Source organism: Delphinus delphis, chromosome 1 (genome assembly GCF_949987515.2).
Source record: "Delphinus delphis chromosome 1, mDelDel1.2, whole genome shotgun sequence".
Lineage (NCBI taxonomy): Eukaryota > Metazoa > Chordata > Mammalia > Artiodactyla > Delphinidae > Delphinus > Delphinus delphis.
The window spans coordinates 38190540-38211919 of NC_082683.1; the positions used below are offsets into that span (position 1 = coordinate 38190540).

Sequence of the window (21380 nt, forward strand, 5' to 3'; positions counted from 1 at the left end):
TACCTAACACACAGTGTTATTATTGTGAACGATCCACAGACTGTAATGAAGGCGCTTAGAGATCTAAGTCCCTCACTCCCACACCTGATCATGCAGTACATGCCAGAGTACCTTGGGGGCTGGGCTGGGACTGGAACCCAGGTCTCTGTCTCCCAGGAGAGGCACTGCACAAAGCCAGGCTGTCTCCTCGGGTAGAAGGAAGAGCTCTAGGTGGGCCTCTGCTGACTCTTAAGAACCAAGCTGGTTTTCAACTCTTGGCTGGGCAGTTGAGGGTAAGGGGCAGTGGACTGATGGCAAGACCTGAGCTAAGAGTGTCAGGTGTCTCCTGGGGAAGAAGCTCAGGAGTCAGCCCCATGTCTTGCCACCACTTGGAGCTCTAGCCAGCACCCGACAGACAGCCTTCTTTTGAGAAGTGTTTCCTCTGCTGTGATTACAGTTAGGGCTGTATTTCTGCCCTGTACCTTAACCCATTAGCTCCAATAAACCACCCAGATTAAGGGGGTGGAGTGAGAGTAGCCAGTGCCAGGTGACCTGAGCTAAAACAAGGAAAGACTTTCCCAAGAGACTGAGTTCCCCGAAGCCCTCCCCACTCTGAGGTTCCTAGCCTAGCCCAGGAATTCTGGGCCTAGGATTCTCAGAGCCCTGGGAAAACCTTGGTGACCCCACCCTGGAGAGCTGGGCCAGACATGACCACATCAGCCAGCCCTCCACATGGCCCAGGATCTCAGGACAAAAAGCCCTCCCTGCCCCATTCTGGCCCAGTTCCTTCCACAGCCTTCCCAGGAGCCATGTGGCACCCAGACCACAGCTTCCCACCAGGGCCTTTAGTTTGCCTCCTTTATTTTACCAAAAATAACAACAATAAAATTTCCCTCTGTTTCACAAAAAAATACATCCCCCGCCCCCTGCCGCATAATCAGTACTGGCCATAGCCTAGACTCCATCTTCCAATCCACAGTCCTCCTTGGCAGAACCTTTGACACCACCCCCCACCACCCCCCTCACACCAGAGCTTCTGGCAAAGCTGCTGGGCCAGTGCTTCCCTCGGGAACTTCTCTGGAGGCAGCTGTCCCAGGTCCAGCTGGCTGGACCCAGGAGCCCCATCTGCTTCCCCAGAGATCTGGCAGCTGCGGGGCCATGGAGAGGGGCATGATTTTGGAGTTTTGGCTCAGCAGACAACCCCAGCAGACCACAGGGGTGGTGGGGTACTCTGGCATCAGACTAGAAATCCTTGCTCAAAGCAGGAACAGTTGTATCCTGGAGAGAAGCTCCCTCCTTTGGAGTGCATCTCATCTCCCTGTGTAGCAATCCACAGGCCAGGGGTGGGAGTCAGAACCCCTGGTTTCCACTCCAGCTCCACAAAAGCTTTGCTGGGAGGCCTTGGACAGCTTCTCCCGCCTCTCCTCTGGCTTCAGTTTCCTCCCATGTACGTGGATGATTCTGAGTGAGACTGGATGATCCTCAGATTCCTTCTGGCTCTCCATCCTGGCCCCCCAGCCTGGAGTCTCCAGGAGAGGAGGGCCTTGTCCCTGCCTCAGTTTCCCCACCTGTGGGTCTGGGCGCAGGGCTGGGCATGGCCAGTGTCTCTGTGGACAGCTATGCTCTGAGATCCAACCAGCTGGAATATTTCAGGGATGGTTGGGAAGGAGGCAGGCACTTGCAGGATGGGGGCTCTCCAAGCCTGGAAGAGTCCATTCACAGCTATGTGGTCCTCAATGTCCCAGGTGGGAGATAAGGCTCCGGAGCTTCCCAATTCAAGCTCACTAGCTTTGTGGGTTGGAGGATGATCTTGTGCTGGGCTTCAGATCCTCACAACCACATCTGGAGATTCAGGAAGCTAGACTGGAGTGTATGATTCCTGATTTAAGGACTGGGGATCTTTGTGGACATGAAGAATCACCCCTGACGCCCATGAGGCTATCTATAATCAGGCCTTCTGGAGGCAGAGGGATGGGGGAAATGACAGCTCCTGGGCATCTCTAGCTGAGCAAATCAGAACCTATGGTGGGCCAGGATTTTAGTCAGGGCAGGGCCCCCCTTCCTACCTCCCCCCATCAGTGGCTCCCCAGAGCTCATGCTGATGGAAGATGGTAGCCTGGAAGATTCAAACATGGAGCCACATCTACCACCACAGTTCGTGCACTTACACACACAGTCAGACACACCAAATGGGGAGACTGACTCGTCATCATTCCTAAGTGGTCACGGTCCGATGGCCCTAATCCCTACTTCCTTCCTTCCTTCCCTTCCATCCATCCATCAATTTACCTAACATTTATGGAGGGCCTACTATGTGCCAGGAACAGTCTAAGGCACGTAGCTCTCACAGACACACCCCACAGTCAAAATCATACACGTACACACCGATACACACGTGTCATCCGTGTCCACTCACTCACAGGCTGCTCATGCTCTTGCATCTTTCTTGCCGTCACTTCAGCCACATCCACGTTCCCCAAACAGGCTTGGCAACCACCGTGGAAGGGTCAAGTGTCAGAGCAGACTAGACTGCATGCTAAGGGTTTAGCTGCTCCTTTTTACCTGTCTGCCCACCTTTAAGCTCTTCCCTACTCCACTCACAAACAGTCAGGGGGACATGTGGGCAGACTCCTGAGAACCAGAAGTCCAGGGGCTTTGGGTGTGTGGAGGGGCCCCAGGGCCTTCAGGTCCCTCTGCTACCAGACTTCTGAGGGTCCCCTCCCTCGCCACTCTGTGTTCAGATGGTCCATCTGATGGGCAACAAGGTCCAGGTCTGGGCTCAGTGACAGATCCGCTCTGTCATCTCCCTCTGCAGAGACACAAGGTGGGGAGGGGTCAGTCAGAGCTCAACCTGCCAGGCAGCCCGTTTCCAAACCACAGGGCCTGGCTACTCTTCTGCCTGAGCCTGGCCCCTTCCCGCCACCACCGCCTCCCAACTCCAGGCTGCAGATCTGTGTTTGTAAACTGATACTTGAATGAAGTCGCTATTAAAGTACAAAATCCATTGTTAAATGAATTGCGGTCCCCTAACATATCCACTTGGATATTGGATTTTCTTAAAGCAGGTAGCCTTCGGATCTGAAAACTCAGAGGCTAGCCCTGGTGGGGGAGGGCAGTAGGGGCTTGGCCTCACCAGTGGCTCCAGCTCCCGCTGGTCCACCAGGCTGAACTCACGGATGAAGTAATAGAAGTGCTTGTAACAGGTGTTGACGTGCGCCTCGGCCCCCATGCTGAGAATGCTGTCGAAGTGGTGGATGTAGACATGCACAAAGACGCGGAAGAGGCGGGTCAGGATCTTGGTGCAGACCTGCTGGAAGTTCTTGGGGAAGGGAACTCCTAGGGGGCGGGATGGGCAGATATGGGGCATCAGCAATCTGATGATGAAACTCTGCCCAACCCTGCCCTCCCCGACACAGGCAGCCTCTGCCCAAGATGGCCTCTTCCCTAGCACACTTCCCTGTGGGAAACAGAGATCAAGGTTTGCTTTCTCCCATACTTCCCTTTTTAATGAAGCACTGTGCCTCTCCTCTGCTGAAATACAAATCATCTTCTGATTTTCCCATCACCCTGAACAGGACTCTGCTACTTTGTTGGGTCACTGACCAACCCTTCTTAGACTATAATAGAAGTTATGCCAAAACTCTCCCCAGAAACATGCGCATCTGTAGGTGCTCGCACACAACACCCTTGGACGCAATTCCAAGGAGAGTTCATCAATATCTGGGGTCCATTTTTAAGAATATGGGCCTTCAGGATTGAGTCCTAACTTCCCAGCATGGCGCCTGCTCAAGGCCTTTCATGATCTGATCCTGACTTGCCTCTCCAGCCCTACCGACTCCTTCCCCTTCGCAACATTCACACGGCAGGCCCCAGACGCCAATCCTGAGAATTACTAAATCTTCATGAACAAGTTCGTATATCTCTCAGTCCTTCAAATAGTCAATAAGACTCACAAGAACCTTCTATCTGTGAGCCAGGCCTTGTGCTGGGTCCTTTGCACCTTTAGCCTGGTATGATAATGGGTATGGCAGCCATTCTAGATCTGATAAAACAGAGGTGCATAAATGTGGAACCACTTGCCCAAGGCCACACAACTATTAATTAGTACAGACTGGAGGCAGGATTCAAGCCCTCTTTGCACTGCACTGCAGCACCCCTCGGATAAATGCCACAGACCCTGCCAGAGACAAGGTCTAGGACCTGTGGAAAAGGCACAATTTCTGTACAGTCCCCCATGCTCACGGTGGAGATCTTGGGGGCTACTCTCTCTTCTCTGCGGTGGCAGAGCCATCCCAGGATTAAGGCACAGGCACCTGGGATCTCACAGGCCTGGGGGTGAAGACTAGAAGGGAACAAGCAGTCAGACGCAGGCCCACACTGACTCTCCCCACTCCATGAGGCCCTTCCCCTTCCTCACTGCTCTCGGGTGGGGCTGAGCCCTGTCTCCCTGTGAGCCCTTCCAGGCCCAGCCCAGGTCCCTCAGACTTGTCCTGTCCATCTAGATGTGGGGCCCTGGGCCTCAAGAGACCTGAGCTGGTTCTGAGTCCCTCCTGATTCTCTCGGCCTGTTTCCTCTCATGTGAAATGAAGATACCCATGTTGGACATGATAGTGCAGGAAATGGAAGGCCACTGACTGGGGAGGGGCGTGGGCACTGATTTGTGACTCAAGGCCCTCAGCATTCAGACTTCTCCCCTCCAGGCCTGACCACCCTGCCCCGCCCATCTCTGATTCCCATAGCCTTAACACAGATGAACAGGAGGCCCTGGTGGGGCGCGGCTGCTGTGATGAACACAGGGTCATGCCTGCTCAGCTCCTGAGCCAATACCGTGTCTTGCTGCCCTTGGGTGGGGAAGCCGGACCAGGATGACATCATTCATCTCCTCTCCCCACCCTCACCTGCCCAGGCTGCCCAGCTGAGAAAAGAAAAGGCTCCATGGATTGGGCTTGACAGGGAAAATTCTGCCTTCAGAGCCCACTGAGGAGGACATACCGTCTGGCCCCCATGGGGCCCCACCCCTTTCCCTTTCCTGGGGCCAGGAGTCAGAGGGGACTCCCAGGAGGCTGCAAGTCAGATCAGCCCAAGCAGGGCGGGCGATCTGCTAGGAGCACCTTGAGGCACTTGTTCTGGAAGGTTTTGAGAATCACAGTGGTCTTGCCAGGGTGTTCCCTGGAGGGACACTCAAGCTTCAGACAAAAAGAGGCCCCAAACTGGGAGCCAGGCAGCCCTAGCTCAAGATGCTCAATCTTGAGCAGACACGATCTCCCTGAGCCTCCGTTTCCTCTTCTACAACATGGCTGTATCAAGCTAAATGCCTCATCTGCGCGATGGGCCCCGCTGGCTCCCTTCCTCCCTAGCCAGGCCTGACCTGCCTGCCAGGCGGCACTCACCCACGCGCGTGGGAAAGACATCCTCGTCGTTGATGAGGCCCTCAATCCAGTCCATGAGCAATGCCATGTAGCGAGGCGCCGAGAGCTTGGCCGGCCGCCGGTACTGGCGCTCGTCCTGCCAGCGGTACTCGTAGCGGGGCCCGCCGGCCATGACCGGGCAGCTGCTCTCGCTGCAGCGCTCGGCCATAGTACCGTAGATGAGGTTGATGCGGTTGAAGAAGTCCACCACGTGCACGGCGATCCAGTCGTCGATGTTCTCACCCGGTGGCAGCCTCACCACACTGCGCAGGTCCAGACCCGACTTGAGCGACGCCTGCGCCTTCTTATACAGCTCAAAGCGCTGTGTGCCCGGCTCGAAGCGCTTCCGCGGCCTGAACGTCTTGTCTTTGGCGAACACCTGCTTCAGGCACAGCGCCATGGCCAGGATAGGCCGAGGGCCAGGGGTCCAGGGGCAGGCCCTGCGGATGCCCTGCCAGGGCCAAGGGCATGGGGGAGCATGGTGGTCAGGTCCTTACCAAATGGGCTTGACTTCCCAACACATCATTTCCCTCCCACCTCTCGGCTTTTGGCCTGGAATTCTCTGCCTGGAATCTAAATCCTCCTCATCCCCACAGTCCAGCATCCTGCCCTATTTCCAGATACCCTAGCTCCCCCTGCCAAGCGTCCACAGCCCTCCCATCTTGTTTAGTTTCCTCTCCACTTTCATTGTGTCTCAGAGAGAGGGCTGGGCCTGGGCTCCAGACAGGTGCTCCTCAGACTTGCTGTGAACCATTAGAGAGCTGGCAGAGGCTTCCTGCAGGCAGAGGCCCCTGCAGGAGGCAGAGGCCTGGACAAGATGACCTCTGGGGATCCCATGGGCTAGTTGGTAAAGCGTGGGAGAGCCGGCCTGCATTGTCCTGGGGCTAGGGGGGAGCCCCCACCCTCGGCTTCCTCTGAGATATCCCGCAGTCCATCCGGTCACCGGGGATTCCCAGGGAGCACAAGGGACTTTTCTACCAAAAATGTACTTTCCTTTTATTACCCTGAAAGGAAAGAGCTCTCGTATGGCCAGCTGGGTGGCCTCTGAGTGTGGCTGCAGGCACTGGAGGGAGGGGGAGGTGGCAGGTCCAGAAGGGCACCACTTCCTCCAGCAGTGGCTGGAGATCCTTCCTCCCAAGCTAGCCTCCTCCAGCCTGAAACACAAACCAGAACAGCCGGCGGCCCCTCCCACTGCACCTGACATTCAGTAGACATTCCTACAGCACATACTATGTGCCCGGCACTGGAAGGTAGGAAAATGCAGTCAAATCACCCAGCTGGGCCCATCCAGAATTCAGAAGGATTTGCTTTGCCTCTTAGAATTGAAGGATCTCAGTCTCCGAACAGACTTTGGGGACGGTGATAAGAGCCCCAGGCTTTGAGGCTGGAGACCTGGGTTCTAGTCTCATCCACCACTGCTGGGTGACCCCTACAGCAGGCATGGATTGGGCCATGCAACTTCCTCCGTCAGTCACAGGCCAAGTTCCTGGGACTTCCAGGGTAGTCACCTCATCTCCCCTGTGAGTGTGTGAGCTCTTGGGAAATGCAGAGCCAAGTACCCACTGGAATTTAGCCACATGAGCACTGATCCTGACCCCAGACTGAGCACTAAGGCTAAGTGTAGGCTAAACACTGAGCTTTTGGGCTGCAGGCTGAACTATGACCTGGCCCTGACCCTGGTCAATTTGAGTCCTGGACTCTAACCCTAGACTGAGGCTTGAATACAGCCACAAAGCCTGGCCTTGACCTCAGAGCTGACACTGGAGTATTTTCCTTTCTCATATCTCTAGAAATACTGGGACAGGTTTGGGGAAGGGAGGGTGGGAACAAGGTGACAATTGGATGTAACCAAAGGTACATGTGGGTCATCATGTCAGACAAGTCAAGCTAGTGGAGAAGTCTAAAACACGCAACACACAGGCCATGAAGGGGAAGTCAAGTAAAATGAGAGGAGTTTGGAGAGTAGGGGCAGGTCTCCCAGCAAGATCTTGTCCTCTTGAAAAAACCTCAAAGATGTGGCAGGTCATCCATCCCCCACCCCTCAACTTCTCACCCAAAGAAGTTCCCAGTGTGGGACTTCCTGATCCAAGAGGAGATTTCCATGCTTGAATTGCAGCCTGCATTCTAAACTCTGCTTGGGGCAGGACCTTCCAAAATCATTCACACTGCAATTAGGTTGGGTCCCTGGGCTCTCCACCTTTGCACAGCCCCCCTCAGTGACAGCTACCAACAGTCCCTCACCCTGGCATTCAACACCTCACCCTAGCTTTCCTGCCTCACTTCCCTACAGAAACTACCCTGGGCTTCTTCCTGATCCCTGAACATGCCCCCAACTCCTGCTTCTGTGTGTTTTCTTACACTGGTCCCTTGGCTTGACTCACACTGTCAGGTTGAATGCTACCTCCTCCCACAGCCCCTCTACTGAAGCCAGATCTCTTTGTCCTTAGGTGGAGATTACTCTTTGGCCATTTGGTCCCCCACCAGCCCCACCCCCCCGCCTCGGTCAGGGCCTGGCACATAGCGGATGCTCAGGCTTTAAGGAAAGCTCAAAATCAAGAATCATAGGATTGAAATAGCCCTGAGAAATCAACTGGCCCAACCCACTTCTTGTATGGATGGGGAAACTGAGGCCCAGTAAGGGGACTTGAGGAGACTGCATTCACACAGCAAGTTATAGGCAGGGGATCTCCAATGGCAAAACTGGACACTGGGATAAGGTGGGGCATGACAACTAGTAAAGGGCCATTTTCCTGCACTGCCTGGTCGCTGGTCTGGTGGAGATAAGGGGAAAGGAGGGGAGTGAAGGGAAAGGGGAAGCATCTTCCCATCAACTAGACCAACCTAATTCCTGTTCCCCCAGCACACCGAGCCTTCCCCACACCCCACAGCAACTTTGGTGTCCTAACCAGTGAGCTAGAGTCCCACCTTCCTGCTGCACAATTTCAAGGCCCGGGTCTTTCCCCAGGAAAATGAAAGCTTGGGGGTGGGGGGATGGATAGATGCCCTTGTATCCGTGCCACTTGTCTGTCTTCACTTCCCACTCCCATCCCTTTACTGAGTTTCTAACTCTCACAGAATCTCTGTCCCCTCCCTGAACTTCCGAACCATGGCCATTCCCCCTCTTGGCCCCCGTTTCCTAACTCTGGATGTCCCTTCACTCCTAAAGTGGCTAGTGATGGCTTGCTCCCTGGGTGAGCATCTTGGTTTCCCAAATGAAGACCACAGAGGGGCCCTGCCTGCTTCTGATGCTCAGCCACACCTGCCACTCCCCCAGGCCTGACCCAGGATCTTGGCCCCAGTCTGAAGCCAGAATCCAGCCTAGAGTAGTGCAGGTGTGTGTGTGTGTGTGTTGTGTGTGTTGTGTGTGTTGGTGTGTGTGTTGTGTGCGTGGTGTGTGTTGTGTGCATGTGTTGGGGTGTGTGTGTGTTAATGTGTGTGTGGTGTGTGTGCATGTGGTGTATGTGTGGTGTGTGTGTGTGTTGGTGTGTGTGTGTTAATGTGTGTGTGGTGTGTGTGCATGTGGTGTATGTGTGGTGTGTGTGTGTTGGTGTGTGTGTTGTGTGCGTGTGTTGGGGTGTGTGTGTGTGTGGTGTATGTGTGGTGTGTGTGTGTGGTGTGTGTGTGTGTGTGTGTGTGTGTGTGTGTGTGTGTGGTGTGTGTTGGTGTGTTGGGGGTGGGGGCAGGCGGGAGGGCTGAGGGCTGAGATCCAAGAGAAAAGTAGAGGCGAGGACTCCCAGCTCTTCCCCGCGGCGCTTGGCCACCTACGACCACTCCTCGGCCTCTCCCAGGACCCCTGACACCCCTGCCTCCCCAGCCCAGACGCCAGGACAGACGGGTCGTAGGACCCAGAGGAGCAGGCCTGAAATTTCCGCCTCCGAAGACACGCCCTCCTCAACCGACTCTCCTCAACCCCAGCCCCGACTTTCCAGCTCAGAGCTTCGGACACGGACCGAGGGCTGTGGCCAGCCTGCTCGGGCACAGGTCGCCTCGGGACGGTGCCACGCCGGGACGGCCGGAGAAATGAAAGTGGAAACGAGGCTGGGCCGTGTGCGCGGCGGGGCGCGAGGGGCACTCACGGGGTCCGCCGCGTGGGCTAGCGCGAGTCCACTCTGGCCGCGAGGTCACATCCCCAGCAGGCGGTCCCCTCCTTTTGCTCGTCGCCGGCCGCGCCGGTCCTCTCGCCCGTCTGCCTGCCGAGCCCGCGTCGCCCTCCCGCCCCAAGGCGACGCCAACTCCGCCCCGGCCCTCCCTGCCCGGCCACGCTGCGGCCAGGGGGCGGGGAAGGGGCGGGGAGAGGGGACCCCCCCAACCCCAATACCCCCGCCTTTCCGGAGAGTCTGTATCGCTCCCCCAGCTTCCCAGGGGCAAAGGACTAAGAGCTGGCCCTCTCAGGAGGGCCAAGGAGGCAGCCTCAACTTCTTCGACTGTAAAATGGGGACAAGCCCAGCTTCTGTCTGGAGCTGGATAATGGTGGTTTCCTTGCCCTCCTAGAATCTTCTGTGTCTCGTGTGTCCCTGAGCTGGAGATCACTATGCACTCCCATACCCTCAGCTCCTGGCATAGTGCCTGGCACATAGCAGGCACTTAATGAATGAATGCCTTGGGTACAATGAGCTGAGTCCCCTACCCCAGCACTGAAAGGACTGGCCCTCAAGAGTGCTCAAATCACAGACTTTCACCTCCCCCACCAGGGCTGGGGTCTTGACTTAGGCTGGGCAGATGGTCCTCACTCCTGGGCGGAAGTCACCCCATTTCCCCCACCACATTTTTGTTCCAGCTGTTCCCACTTTGGGATAGCTTCTTTCCTTACTTTCTTCCAGCCAAATCCAAAGACTTCAAGACCTGATTTGCTTTTGCTACTTTCTACTTGGGTTCTTCCCCTGAGGGCAGACAAATATTCTGCAGCAGCACAAAATGCACACGGTGCGCCCCAGGCCCAGGGACCAGTTGGCTGGCTCTGCCCTAGGGTGGTAGGGAAGGTTCGAGGCCTTCTAGGGTGGGAGAGCCAAGGCAGACAGATGGGCTACAGAAGTCACCTTGGAGGGGTATGAGAGGTGAGCAGGCAGGGATAAGGGAGAGCTCGAGGCAGGAGATGGGCATTTACATGGCACAGAAGCCCCTCTGGGCTCCCCTTGTGTCTGGATCTTCTGCTTGCTGGATGGCATGAGAACACACTGGATCCTTAAACATCTTAGCTCATAGAACTGAAGATTCTTTCTTTTATTGAATACCTATTTTTATCCCAGTCTGAAGCTCTCTTTTTTTTTGGTGTCTGAGTCTTAACTCAGCCCCAGATTCTCTATAGGCCAACATTTGCATGCTCTAGTGTATGCAGAAGGAATTCAAACCTAGTCCTTCATTTATTTGATATCGTAATTAATACCCTTTATTGAGCATGGCTGTGCACTGAGAGCAGGGGATCAGGTGACGGAGCTGACCCGGTTGCTGGCCTCAGGTGCTGACAGGTCAGCTGGGGGGTCAACACACAGAGATAACACAAGGTCCGAGCTTAGTCATCCAGTTGTGAGAACACGGTTATGGACTGACAGCGAGCACTTGGTAAGTGTGGAGTTATCGGCGTGAAACACATGGAATACCCAAAGTGGGTGCTTTGAGGAGAGTTTAAAGAAAGCAGTGTTTAGAAGTATAGTCAGGGTGTAAGGAAACCACAGGGATAGCATATCACCAAAGGACTAGTAGCCCTTTGCTGTCTATCCTGAGCTGGAGGGAGGGGTAAAAGTGGGAGCCATGAGGATGGCATTATTGACCAGAGCTGTGGCCCGAGCTTGAGGGACATACCCAGCCCACAGCAATCATACTGCAAAAGACTGGGGGTAAAAGGGGCCCCACTTCCCTCCCTCTGATTTCTGGCAAGATTTCCCCATTGGCCAAATCCTACCAGAAGCCAAGGGCAAGGGAGCCAGTTGATGCAGCCCATAGAGGTCAGCCTCCTGGGACCTAGAGCTTGGAGGAGGAGGTTGGAGTGCATCTGGAGGGGCAGTGGAAGATACTCAGCACGTGGGCCCAGGGACTTTGACTTCACAAAGGAAGTAGAAACTGCTTGTGCTTTCCTTATCATTCAGTTCTAAATATTTCATAATTTCATTGTCATTTCCTCTTTAACCCATGGATGATCTAGAAGTGTGTTTTTTAGTTTCTCAACCTATGGGAGGTTTATATTTCTTGTTGACTTCTAATGGTATTTCATTGTGGTCAGAGATCATGGACTGTAAGATTCTTTGGAATGTGATGTGACTCCCTCTGTGGCTTTGTACATGGTCATTTGCTGTACCTCTGAGCTGGGTTTTATAAGATAGGCAGGAGTTTGCTTGCTGAAGAGTGAAAAGCATGGAATCTTACACTGTGGGAAATTAGGTTGATCCATTTTGAAGAAACTTCAGAAGTTCCCAGCTTATCAACAGAGCCCCTGGGTGTCTGCCTCAATACAAGCTGACAGGCTGGCATGTGGGATGGGAGGCAGGTGGAAGGGTTGGGAGAAGCCAGAGATAGCCCAGATCCCACAAACATCCTGTACCCCCTTCCTGTGACTCTCAGTCTGGGCTAGTGAGACTGTGTTCTTCCAGGAGGCTCTGTTGGGGCTGAGAAGACCCAGACCTTGGAGAACAAGGTCCAGGCTTTACCATGTATTAGCTGTGTGTCCTTGGGTTACTCCTACCCTCTCTGATGGCATGCTGTAATACCACAGCACTGCCTACCTACACAGGACAGGCACTGTTCCCTGACACTGTGTCCTGAGTATGATAAGTGCTCACGTAAGGCCATCTCTGAAGCTTGGCAGGAGTCGTCGAGGACCTAGTTGAAGATGTACCCTCTCCCACTGCACAGCCCAGGCTCCTTGATGGGAGAGCCAAGTGGCAGTGGAGTGGTGTCCAGACCTGGGCTCCTGCCCTGCTCTGTGTCTCTGGGAAAGCCTCTGCCCCTCTCTGGGCCTCACTTTTCCCCATCTGTACCACAAAAGCATCTTCCAGCCATACCATTCCAAGTGCCTTATCAAGACCAGCTTCCTGCTCCTGCCTCTGTGGGCCTGTACCCAGTGACTCCACTGATACAGAGTGACCTCTCCCTGCGAACTCCCTAGCCCCTCCCATGCCAGAAAAGGCTCCCCAATCCCAAACTTCTCCCAGAATGAGCAACAGTAGTCCCAGCTCACCCCACCAGACTACAGACTTCTCCTGTAGTCTGATGGGGCCCACCTTCTCCTCACTCTCCCAAGAAAAGGTTTCTATTTCAGTTTCTGCCCCTCCCTGCCCAGAAGGTAGGATCTCCTATCCTGGGTCTTCCATCCTGGCACACTGAGGAAAAGCAAAGGACACCCTCATGGCAGTAAGAGGAATTAAGGTTGGACTTCCTTTAGCTTGAAGAAGACAAGTTTCAAGGGAATGTGACAGGGGAAGACAAGGTTGAGAAATATGTACATCAAAATTCTGTGGGACCTCTCTGAGCCTATTTCCGCTTCTGTAATACAGAAACAACAACAACTGGGACTTCCCTGGGGGTCTAGTGGTTAAGACTCCACGTGTCCACTGCAGGGGGCATCGGTTCGATCCCTGGTCGGGGAACTAAGATCCCACATGCCGAGTGGCATGGCAAAACAAAACAAAACAAAACAAAACAAAGAAACAACAACAACAATAGTAATAATAAGCCTCCCATGGAAGAGCTGTGAGGATCAGATGTGCTAGTCCTCATAAGCAGCAGAAGTCTGCAGCCAGTCTTTCTAGGGGTACTGCCTTCAAGCACCCTGCAGGCTTTTGTGTAGAAGAGGGACTGCACTTATTTCTCTGGTCCTGGAGGGCACGGGGCAGAGACCAGGATAACACGAGGAGACACTTGGCACATCAGAGCTCTCCAACCATGCAGCCTGGATGGCTACACTCACTTCTCCGGAGGGAAGTGTGCAAGCGAAAATGGCACAGCCCCCCTGTGACATGGGCTTCAGAGGGTTTCAGTCCCTCTGAAGAGCAGGAGTGCCCTCTTGACCTTGAGAACCTTGCCCATGCTCCAAGGTCCTCCTCCCTCTCAGCTCCCCATCCATCTCTCGAGTTGGAGGCAAGGAGACCTCTAGAGGCTGTGGTGGAAACCTGGGGTGCATAAGGGCCTTAGGACAATTTCACAGCCCCCCTACCTGACCCCCAACATGGCCCTGCTAGGCACTGCCCCCTCCCCCAGGTGCACGCCCTCCAATCACTTGGGTTTGTTCTCAGCTCAGAAGTGTCCCAGGAGTGGAGGTGATAGTCGGGTGGGGGGAGGTTCACCAGTGTCCCAGGCTCAGACTTCCATAGAACCCACCACGAAGCCTGCACAGGACGTTCTGTCCAACCCTAACCCCTCCTCTGCCACAGTGGTGCCTCATATTCAGCCTCTGAAGCTGCCTGCCTGGAGCACCACCCCAGTTCATAGCCCTTCTCCTACAGGCAAGCCTCTTCAGACTGCTCCAGTCCCTATGGCATTTTCTTCCTTCCTCCGCAGTATCCTTTCTCCAAGTGTGTTCAGTAACATGTGCCTCAGAGTTGCCAGTGGGGATGGAGTTTCCTTACAGAGAACCATCTGATTCTGACTAGGCCTGGAAATCTAACTATCAGTTATATGAAGGACTGGGAATAGAGGAACAAGTGAAATGACACTGGGGATGAAATCAGCAAAATCCAGAATGAGGAAAATTCTATAGGTTAGATTCTCAATAAATAAATAGCAAGGAAACAAAAGAGATGAGGGGACACCTATTAGTTAAAAGTGACCATATGGAATATTACTCAGCAATAAAAACAAATCAACTATTGATATTTGTAACAACTTGAATGGTTTCAAGGGCATTATGCTGAGTGAAAAAATTCAACCTTAAAAGGTAATATACTATATGATTTCATTTATATAAATTCTCAAAATAACAAAATGATAGTGATGGAGAGCAGATCAGTGGTTGCCAGAAGTTAGAGTTGGCAAGGTGCATGCAATTCTAAAGACATAGCACATAAACCATAATGGAAAAGACTATGAAAAAGAACATATATACATATATATATGTGTATATATATATGTGGATCACCTTGCTGTACAGTAGAAATTAACACAACATTGTAAATCAACTATACTGCAATAAAATAAATTTTAAAAAAAAGATCGCACAGAGGACTTTGTGGGTGACAGTTCTGTATCCTGACAGTTCTGTATCCTGACAAACCTATGCATGTGATAAAATTTCATAGACTTACATACAAAAGGAGAAAAATGAAAAATGAGTACATACAAAAACTGGTAAAATCCAAATAAAGTCTGTAGTTTTAATAGTATTGTACTGGGCTTCCCTGGTGGCGCAGTGGTTGAGAATCCACCTGCTAATGCAGGGGACATGGGTTTGAGCCCTGGTCCGAGAGGATCCCACATGCCGCGGAGCAACTGGGCCCGTGAGCCACAACTACTGAGCCTGTGCGTCTTGAGCCTGTGCTCCGCAACAAGAGAGGCCGCGACAGTGAGAGGCCCGCGCACCGCGATGAAGAGTGGCCCCCCCTCGCCGCAACTAGAGAAAGCCCTCGCACAGAAACGAAGACCCAACACAGCCAAAAATAAAGAAAGAAATAAAGAAAGAAATAAAAGAGTGCCTCGTGAATAAGGCAAGTCAGAGAAGCCTAAGGAAATTGAGCAGAGGTCACTCACTAGTGAGGCGAAATTCAAAAAAAAAAATAGTATTGTACTGATGCCAATTTCCTGGTTTTGATAATTCTACTATGGTTATGTAAGGCTATCATTGGAGGAGGCTGGGTAAAGGGTACACAGGAATTCTGTATCATTTTTGCAACTTTTATGTGAGTCTAAAATTGTTAAAAAATGAATTTTAAAAAACTGACTTAAAAGACTATCCAGTTGCAAGGTATGGATCTTATTTGGATCCTGATTTGAACAAACCAACTGTAAAAAGAAAAGTTATAGGACTAACAGATACACACTACTATATGTGAAATAGATAAACAGCAGGGACCTACTGTATAGCACAGGGAACTATATTCAATATCTTCTAATAACCTCTAATGGAAAAGAAACTAAAATACATATATATATATATATATATATATATATATATCTCAATCATTTTGCTGTACATCAGAAACTAGCACAGCATGGTAAATCAACTATACTTAAATTTTTTTAAAAACCACCAAAAATTAGGAACACTATTAATAAAATTCATCATTTATAGATCTAGGGTGAAAACCAAATTATCTCCATATGTACTGGAAAAACATTTGACAAAATCAACACTTGATTTTTAAAAGTAACTCTATAAGATAGAAATCAAGGGCATTTTTCCTAATGTGATAAAATATATGTTTTTCAGAGCCAAATGGAGTAGTTAGGGTACTAATATTTATTTTTTTAAGAACTGCTAATTGTTAAGCGGTAATTCAAGAATCATTTCTACTAAAGTCACAAACAAGATGAGGATGCCCACGTCTATTATTTAACATTATATTGGAGGTAATAGCCAATGCAATTAGGTAAGAGAAAGACATCAGAAGTGTAAAAATGGAAAAGAAGGAAAATGCTATTATTTGCAGACAGTACGGTTGTCTCCCTAGAAAACACAGGAAGTCAACTAAAAATTTACTATAAACAATAAGAGAACTCAGTAAGGTAGCAGAGCACAAAAATATACATAAATAAATAGATTTCATATATTCAAACTACAGCTAGCTAGAAAATATAATGGAAAAAGAAAGTCCCACTTACAATGGCAACAAAAAATAATAAAATAACTAATAATAAATCTAACAAGAGATGCAAACCTATATGAAAAAACTTTAACACTGATGGATACAAAATAAGCTGAGCAAATGGAAAGATATGCATTCTCAGATAGAAACACTGTCATTATTAAAGATGTTGGGACTTCCCTTGTGGCGCAGTAAAGAGGCCGCCTGCCAATTCAGGGGGCACTGGTTCGAGCCCTGGTCCAGGAAGATCCCACATGCTGCGAGCAACTCAGCCTGTGCACCACAACTATGGAGCCTGCACTCTAGAGCCCAAGCTCCACAACTACTGAAGTCCATGTGCCTAGAGCCCGTGCTCTGCAACAAGAGAAGCCACCGCAATGAGAAACCCGCGCACTGCAAGGAAGAGTAGCTCCCGCTCGCAACTAGAGAAAGCCCGCTCACAGCAACGAAGACCCAACGCGGCCAAAAAAATTAATTAATTAAAAAAAAAGATGTTGATTTTCCCCTAAATTAATGAATAAATTTAATCTGATTTCAATAAAAATTCCTATCATGTTAAAAAAAGTTATGAGACAATTGTGGAAATTTGAATATGACTGCACTTTTGATAGTATTAAGGAATTATTGTTATTTATTTTAGGAATTTTTAAAAAGTACCTGTCTTTTAGAAATATAAATGGAAGTATATATGGATGAAACAATATGATATCCAGGATTTGGAGGAAAAGTGGGTGGGGATATAAATGAAACCAGATTGTCATGTGTTGAAATTTTTAAATGTTGGATCATAGGGACCTGGTTTCATGCTATTATTGGCTCAATGTTTGAACATTTCAACAATAAAGTGTTTAAAAAAGGAACTACACTAAGGGCAGATTTCTGGGCCTCTTCTCATAAAGATTTTGTTTCAGTGTCTCTGGGGTGAGCCCATGAATCTGCCATTTAGCAAGCTCCCCAGTGGTGTTTATATAGAAGACTAAGGTTTGAGAACCTCTATTATGGACTGAATGCTTGTGTCCCCCCAGTTTCATATGTTGAAACCTAACCCCCACTGTGATGGTATTTGGAGATGAAGCCTTTGGGAGGTGATCAGGCTATGAGGGTAGGGCCCTCAGGAATGGGATTAGTGCCCATATAAAAGAGACTGGGAATCCCCTTCCCCCTTCCACCATGTGAGGACACAGTGAGATGACAGCTGTTTATGAACCAGGAAGGAGGTCCTCACCAGACACTGAATCTGTGGATGCCTTCATCTTGGACTCCTCAGCCTCCAGAACTATGAAAAATACATTTCTGTTGTTTATAAGCCACCACATCTATGGTATTCTGTTATAGCAGCCTGATGGACTAAGATAACCTCTTCCCGTTCCCCATATACTATTGGTACTTGTGGGGTGGGGTAAAAATGGGAGACTTCCAAGAGGGCTAGGGTGATGTCTTCTAATAATAAAAGTGGTAAATTAGTATAGTTTTAACATCTTACAGAGGCAGCATGGTGGGGTGGAAACAGTATATCTATTTCATTCATTTGTTCATTCATTCATTTATTCCATAAGTATTTACTGAGGGCTCATTAGATGGCAGGCACTGTTCTGGGGCCAGGTGCAGATATTGCCCTTGCTTTGTAGGTGATGACAAAGCCTCAGTCTTCTGAGGAACTTCCACTAGGCCCAGGTGTCCCATTTCATAGCTCATAAGACTGAGGCTGCAGAAGATGCTAAGTAAGCAGCAGGTCAGAGAGGGGGTGGTTCTTAAAGGGGAAGGGTCCTTGGCTATCACTCAGTCTAATCTCAACAGAGTACATGAGAAAACTGAGGAGCAGGGAGCAAAAGGGATCAGCCCACAGATAAATACTGATGATGACAGACATTCTCTGAACCGTCTCTACACATGTGCTGGAGATGCATTTTGTCTTTTCTTCCTCTCATCAACCCTGGGAAGGAGGGAGATTTGTCTTTCTGTAGCTGTTAAGTTGTCCTTCCCTCCAGAGGGAGGGATGGAGGGGCGTGAAAGAGAGAAAGACAATCCCCTTAAGGGGGAAGAACGCCTTGGACATGTTAGGATGACACCCCAAACTCTGCCCTGCAGTTCTCTTTGGGAGAACCCCTAGGTGCCTTTGTGGCTTCATTTCCTGGAAATGGGAAAACTGTGTCCCCCACATCCAGGAAGCAGCAATTCAGGCAGTGGGCGGGAACTACTTCTTGGTGGAGACCCACACTGCACTCCGTGGAGTCTGGATTCCATGGCAAGTACAGCCTGTGACTTCCTGAAGTTGTTATCCAGCTGGTCATGGGCTGCATTTGGGCCTTTTTCAAGAAGCGTCTGTAGGAGCACAGCATTGCCCAAGGCTAAGAGAACTAAGGGCGTGTGCTTTTCTCTTCCAGGAAGTCTTCCTGCCTTATGCCAGCTGCCTGGAACCAACCCTCCTCAGGGGGGAGCCCTTGGCACAGAAAGTTCTTAGTGCTTTGCAGAAATGCTCCTTGCTTAAGCCCATGAGATTATTGTCTTCCCTTTGGATTGTAAACCCTTAAAAGTGGGTTCTTATTTCTTTTACCTTCTCCCCTGGAACACTGTAGCAATAACTAACTGTTGTATGGGATTTTCTGGTTCACAAAGTGCTTTCATCACTCCAGACGTTTTTGAGTCCTGCAACAACCATGGGAGGTGAGTATTGGCAGCAAAAGGTGAAATGACTTGGCCAAGGGGTACAGCCTGAAAGTGGCAGAGCTGGGACTCAAACCCACGCCTCCCAACTCCATTCATGGTCCACCCCCTTGCCCAACATTGCCTGAGCGCTTAGCAGATGTAGTCACATGACCCACCCTGTAGGTTAGGGAAAGGAGAACAAATTTGAAAGGGGGTAGGCACTTTTCTAAAAGTGTTCTGGGAAAGTAGATGAATGCAGACATGTGTACCTGGATCCATGTTAATGCAATTAACAGCATTAAGATCATCAACCATCCTCAGTAACCTTGACACCACCTTAGATTTCTTGCTTACTCTTTGATACCCTGGCGAAATCTGCTGGGACAGGTCATACTCCATACAGATAGCACCCAAGAAAGTACGTCACTTAGTGTGAGCCGAGGGTAGAAAAGGAGAAGGAGATAGGGAGGAGACCAAGTACAGAGAGAAGGGGTTCAGGAGACAGAAGGCTACTGGAGGGTCACTTGGCTTCTAGGGTGGAGGGTCGCCTGCCTCTGGGAATGAGGCACGTGGTAGATCACCTCTGAGATACCCAGAGCTTCCCTGACCGTGAGAGCAATTCCTTCTCCACCGGGACACCCAGAGGACACAGTGCAGGCTGCTGTCTCTGAGAAAAAGTGAGAAGGGAGAGAAAGTGGCAGCCAATCAATCCCAGCTCCAGTGGGGTGTGAGTCTCCCAGCTGAGCTTTGTAGCTGAGTTTCCATCCATTCTCCATCATTGCTGCCTGCCCAGCTCTCCGTACATCATCCGCCTCTGCTCCCTCACCACAGGCGAGAGCAAATGCACATACGATGGATGGAGAGCTTCAGCCTACACAGGCAACACACAATTCTCCATGCAGCTACAGGGGCCAGGCACAATAACCCAGTACAACAGATAATCCAGCATTGGGCTCCAGGGGTCATGGGCCTGGGGAATTCTCAGCTCTCACAACTGAACGAGGAAGCTATCTGGACTCCAAGGGTCAGAAGGCCTCTGCTTTCCTCTGTCGTCCCTCAAGGTCCTCACCCAAGACATGCTAGGAACAGCTAGCGTCTCCCCAGAAATTGTCCCTAGAAGCAGACAATAATCAAATCCTTATTTTTCAGATATCTTCCACTTGTGTTGCCTGGGACGAAAGTGCAGAGAAAATTTGCAACAAAAGGATAGAAGGAATGTTGCTACCAATACCCTGTGTGATGTAGGGGAAGTCATTTCACCTGGTTTGGGGTCTTTTTCCTCAGCTATAAAATCACTAATTTTTGCAGGGGATCCCAAACCAGGCTGAGCCTCAGAATTACCTAGAGATTTTTAAAAAAAATTGTTTTCCAGACCAAAAGAATCCATATTTCAGTGGTGGGGCCCAAGAATCAACATCTTTGGCAAGTTCTTCAGGTGTTTCTGATGCCCAACCAGGTGGGTAAATTACAGGCTTTGGTCTCTTTAAGCTGTAAACTGTTATGTGCAGTGAGTCGACAAGGAATTAAGTAAGTAGCAGTCTGTAATCAGGAGTAACTTGGTCTGATAAGCCAAATTATCTGGCAGGCCCTGCACCTTGGCCTGGAACTTCAAGTGCCACCTGGCTCCTGACCCAGATGTCAGCTCCCGGGCTCTGAGTCCTGCATCCACGCCTCCCTTTCTTTGTCCAGGTATGGGCACTGGGTCCAGCCAGCTGGTGGTTAAGGAGAAATAGTGGTCACTCCAACCTGTATGCTCTGGTCTGGGCTTAACCCAGCCTTCCCCTCCTTGCTCCCGCCCGCCAGCTTGTGAATCCAGCCTTGAGATTCCCCAATTCCTAATGTCATGCTCTCTGGCATGATTACTATTGCTCAAGCCTTTTTAAATTCTTGGAAGAGAATTTCTGAAAATGGCAAATACAGTGCAGGAAAAATAGCACAACAGAAACTTGTGTTCTAGAAGTAGAAGATCTATGTTCCAGAAGCAGAAGTTCCCACCTCGTCTATATGAGACGTGTGCCTTGAAAAGGTAAAGAACTTAATCTAACAGCTACTACTCTGTACTTGTATTATGTGTGAAGTATAGAGCTAAGTACTCTACATGTATCATTTAATTATTTTCTTAACTTTTGAGATAGGAACATTAATTTTTAAATTTACAGGTGAGAATACAAAGGCTCAGAGAAGACTTCCCTGGTGGCGCAGTGCTTAAGAATCCGCCTGCCAATGCAGGGCACACGGGTTTGAGCCCTGGTCCGGGAAGATCCCACATGCCTCAGAGCAACTAAGCCCGTGCGCCACAACTACTGAGCCTGCACTCTAGAGCCCGTGTGCCACAACTACTGAAGCCCATGCGCCTAGAGCCCATGCTCTGCAACAAGAGAAGCCACCGCAATGAGAAGCCCCTGCATTGCAACAAAGAGTAGTCCCTGCTCTCCACAACTAGAGAAAGCCCGCACGCAGCAATGAAGACCAAACACAGCCAATAAATTAATTAATTAATTTTTTAAAAAAAGGCTCAGAGAGATTGAGTAATTTGTCCAAAGGCAGAGCTGAGATTCTAATTTAGTCCTTACTCTTAACATCTACGATGCTGTCTCCCCAGTGTCCTCATTTGTAA

The 21380-nt window shown here is 50.4% G+C and overlaps 2 protein-coding genes across 3 annotated transcripts in view; both read right to left on the reverse strand.

The window, feature by feature from the left end:
• Positions 1 to 842: 842 nt before the first annotated feature.
• On the reverse strand, positions 843 to 9568 carry MOB3C (MOB kinase activator 3C). 2 transcript variants are annotated; one of them, XM_060004838.1, is made up of 4 exons: positions 9464 to 9568; positions 5370 to 5838; positions 3154 to 3315; positions 843 to 2788 (listed from the first exon to the last, which is right to left on the reverse strand). In XM_060004838.1, the coding sequence occupies exons 2-4, from the start codon at positions 5785 to 5787 to the stop codon at positions 2676 to 2678; spliced, it is 693 nt and encodes a 230-aa protein (XP_059860821.1). In that variant the 5' UTR covers positions 5788 to 5838; positions 9464 to 9568; the 3' UTR covers positions 843 to 2675. The 2 variants fall into 2 exon arrangements, with proteins under 2 accessions (XP_059860821.1, XP_059860829.1); XM_060004846.2 differs by having other exon boundaries at positions 2679 to 2788; positions 3113 to 3315.
• Positions 9569 to 19909: 10341 nt separating this feature from the next.
• ATPAF1 (ATP synthase mitochondrial F1 complex assembly factor 1) overlaps positions 19910 to 21380 on the reverse strand; it is a 33604-nt gene continuing 32133 nt past the window's right edge. Inside the window, exon 10 of the mRNA XM_060021608.1 lies at positions 19910 to 20475. Coding sequence (XP_059877591.1) covers positions 20262 to 20475 — 214 coding nt within the window. The 3' untranslated portion in view covers positions 19910 to 20261. The remainder of the gene's footprint in view (positions 20476 to 21380) is intronic.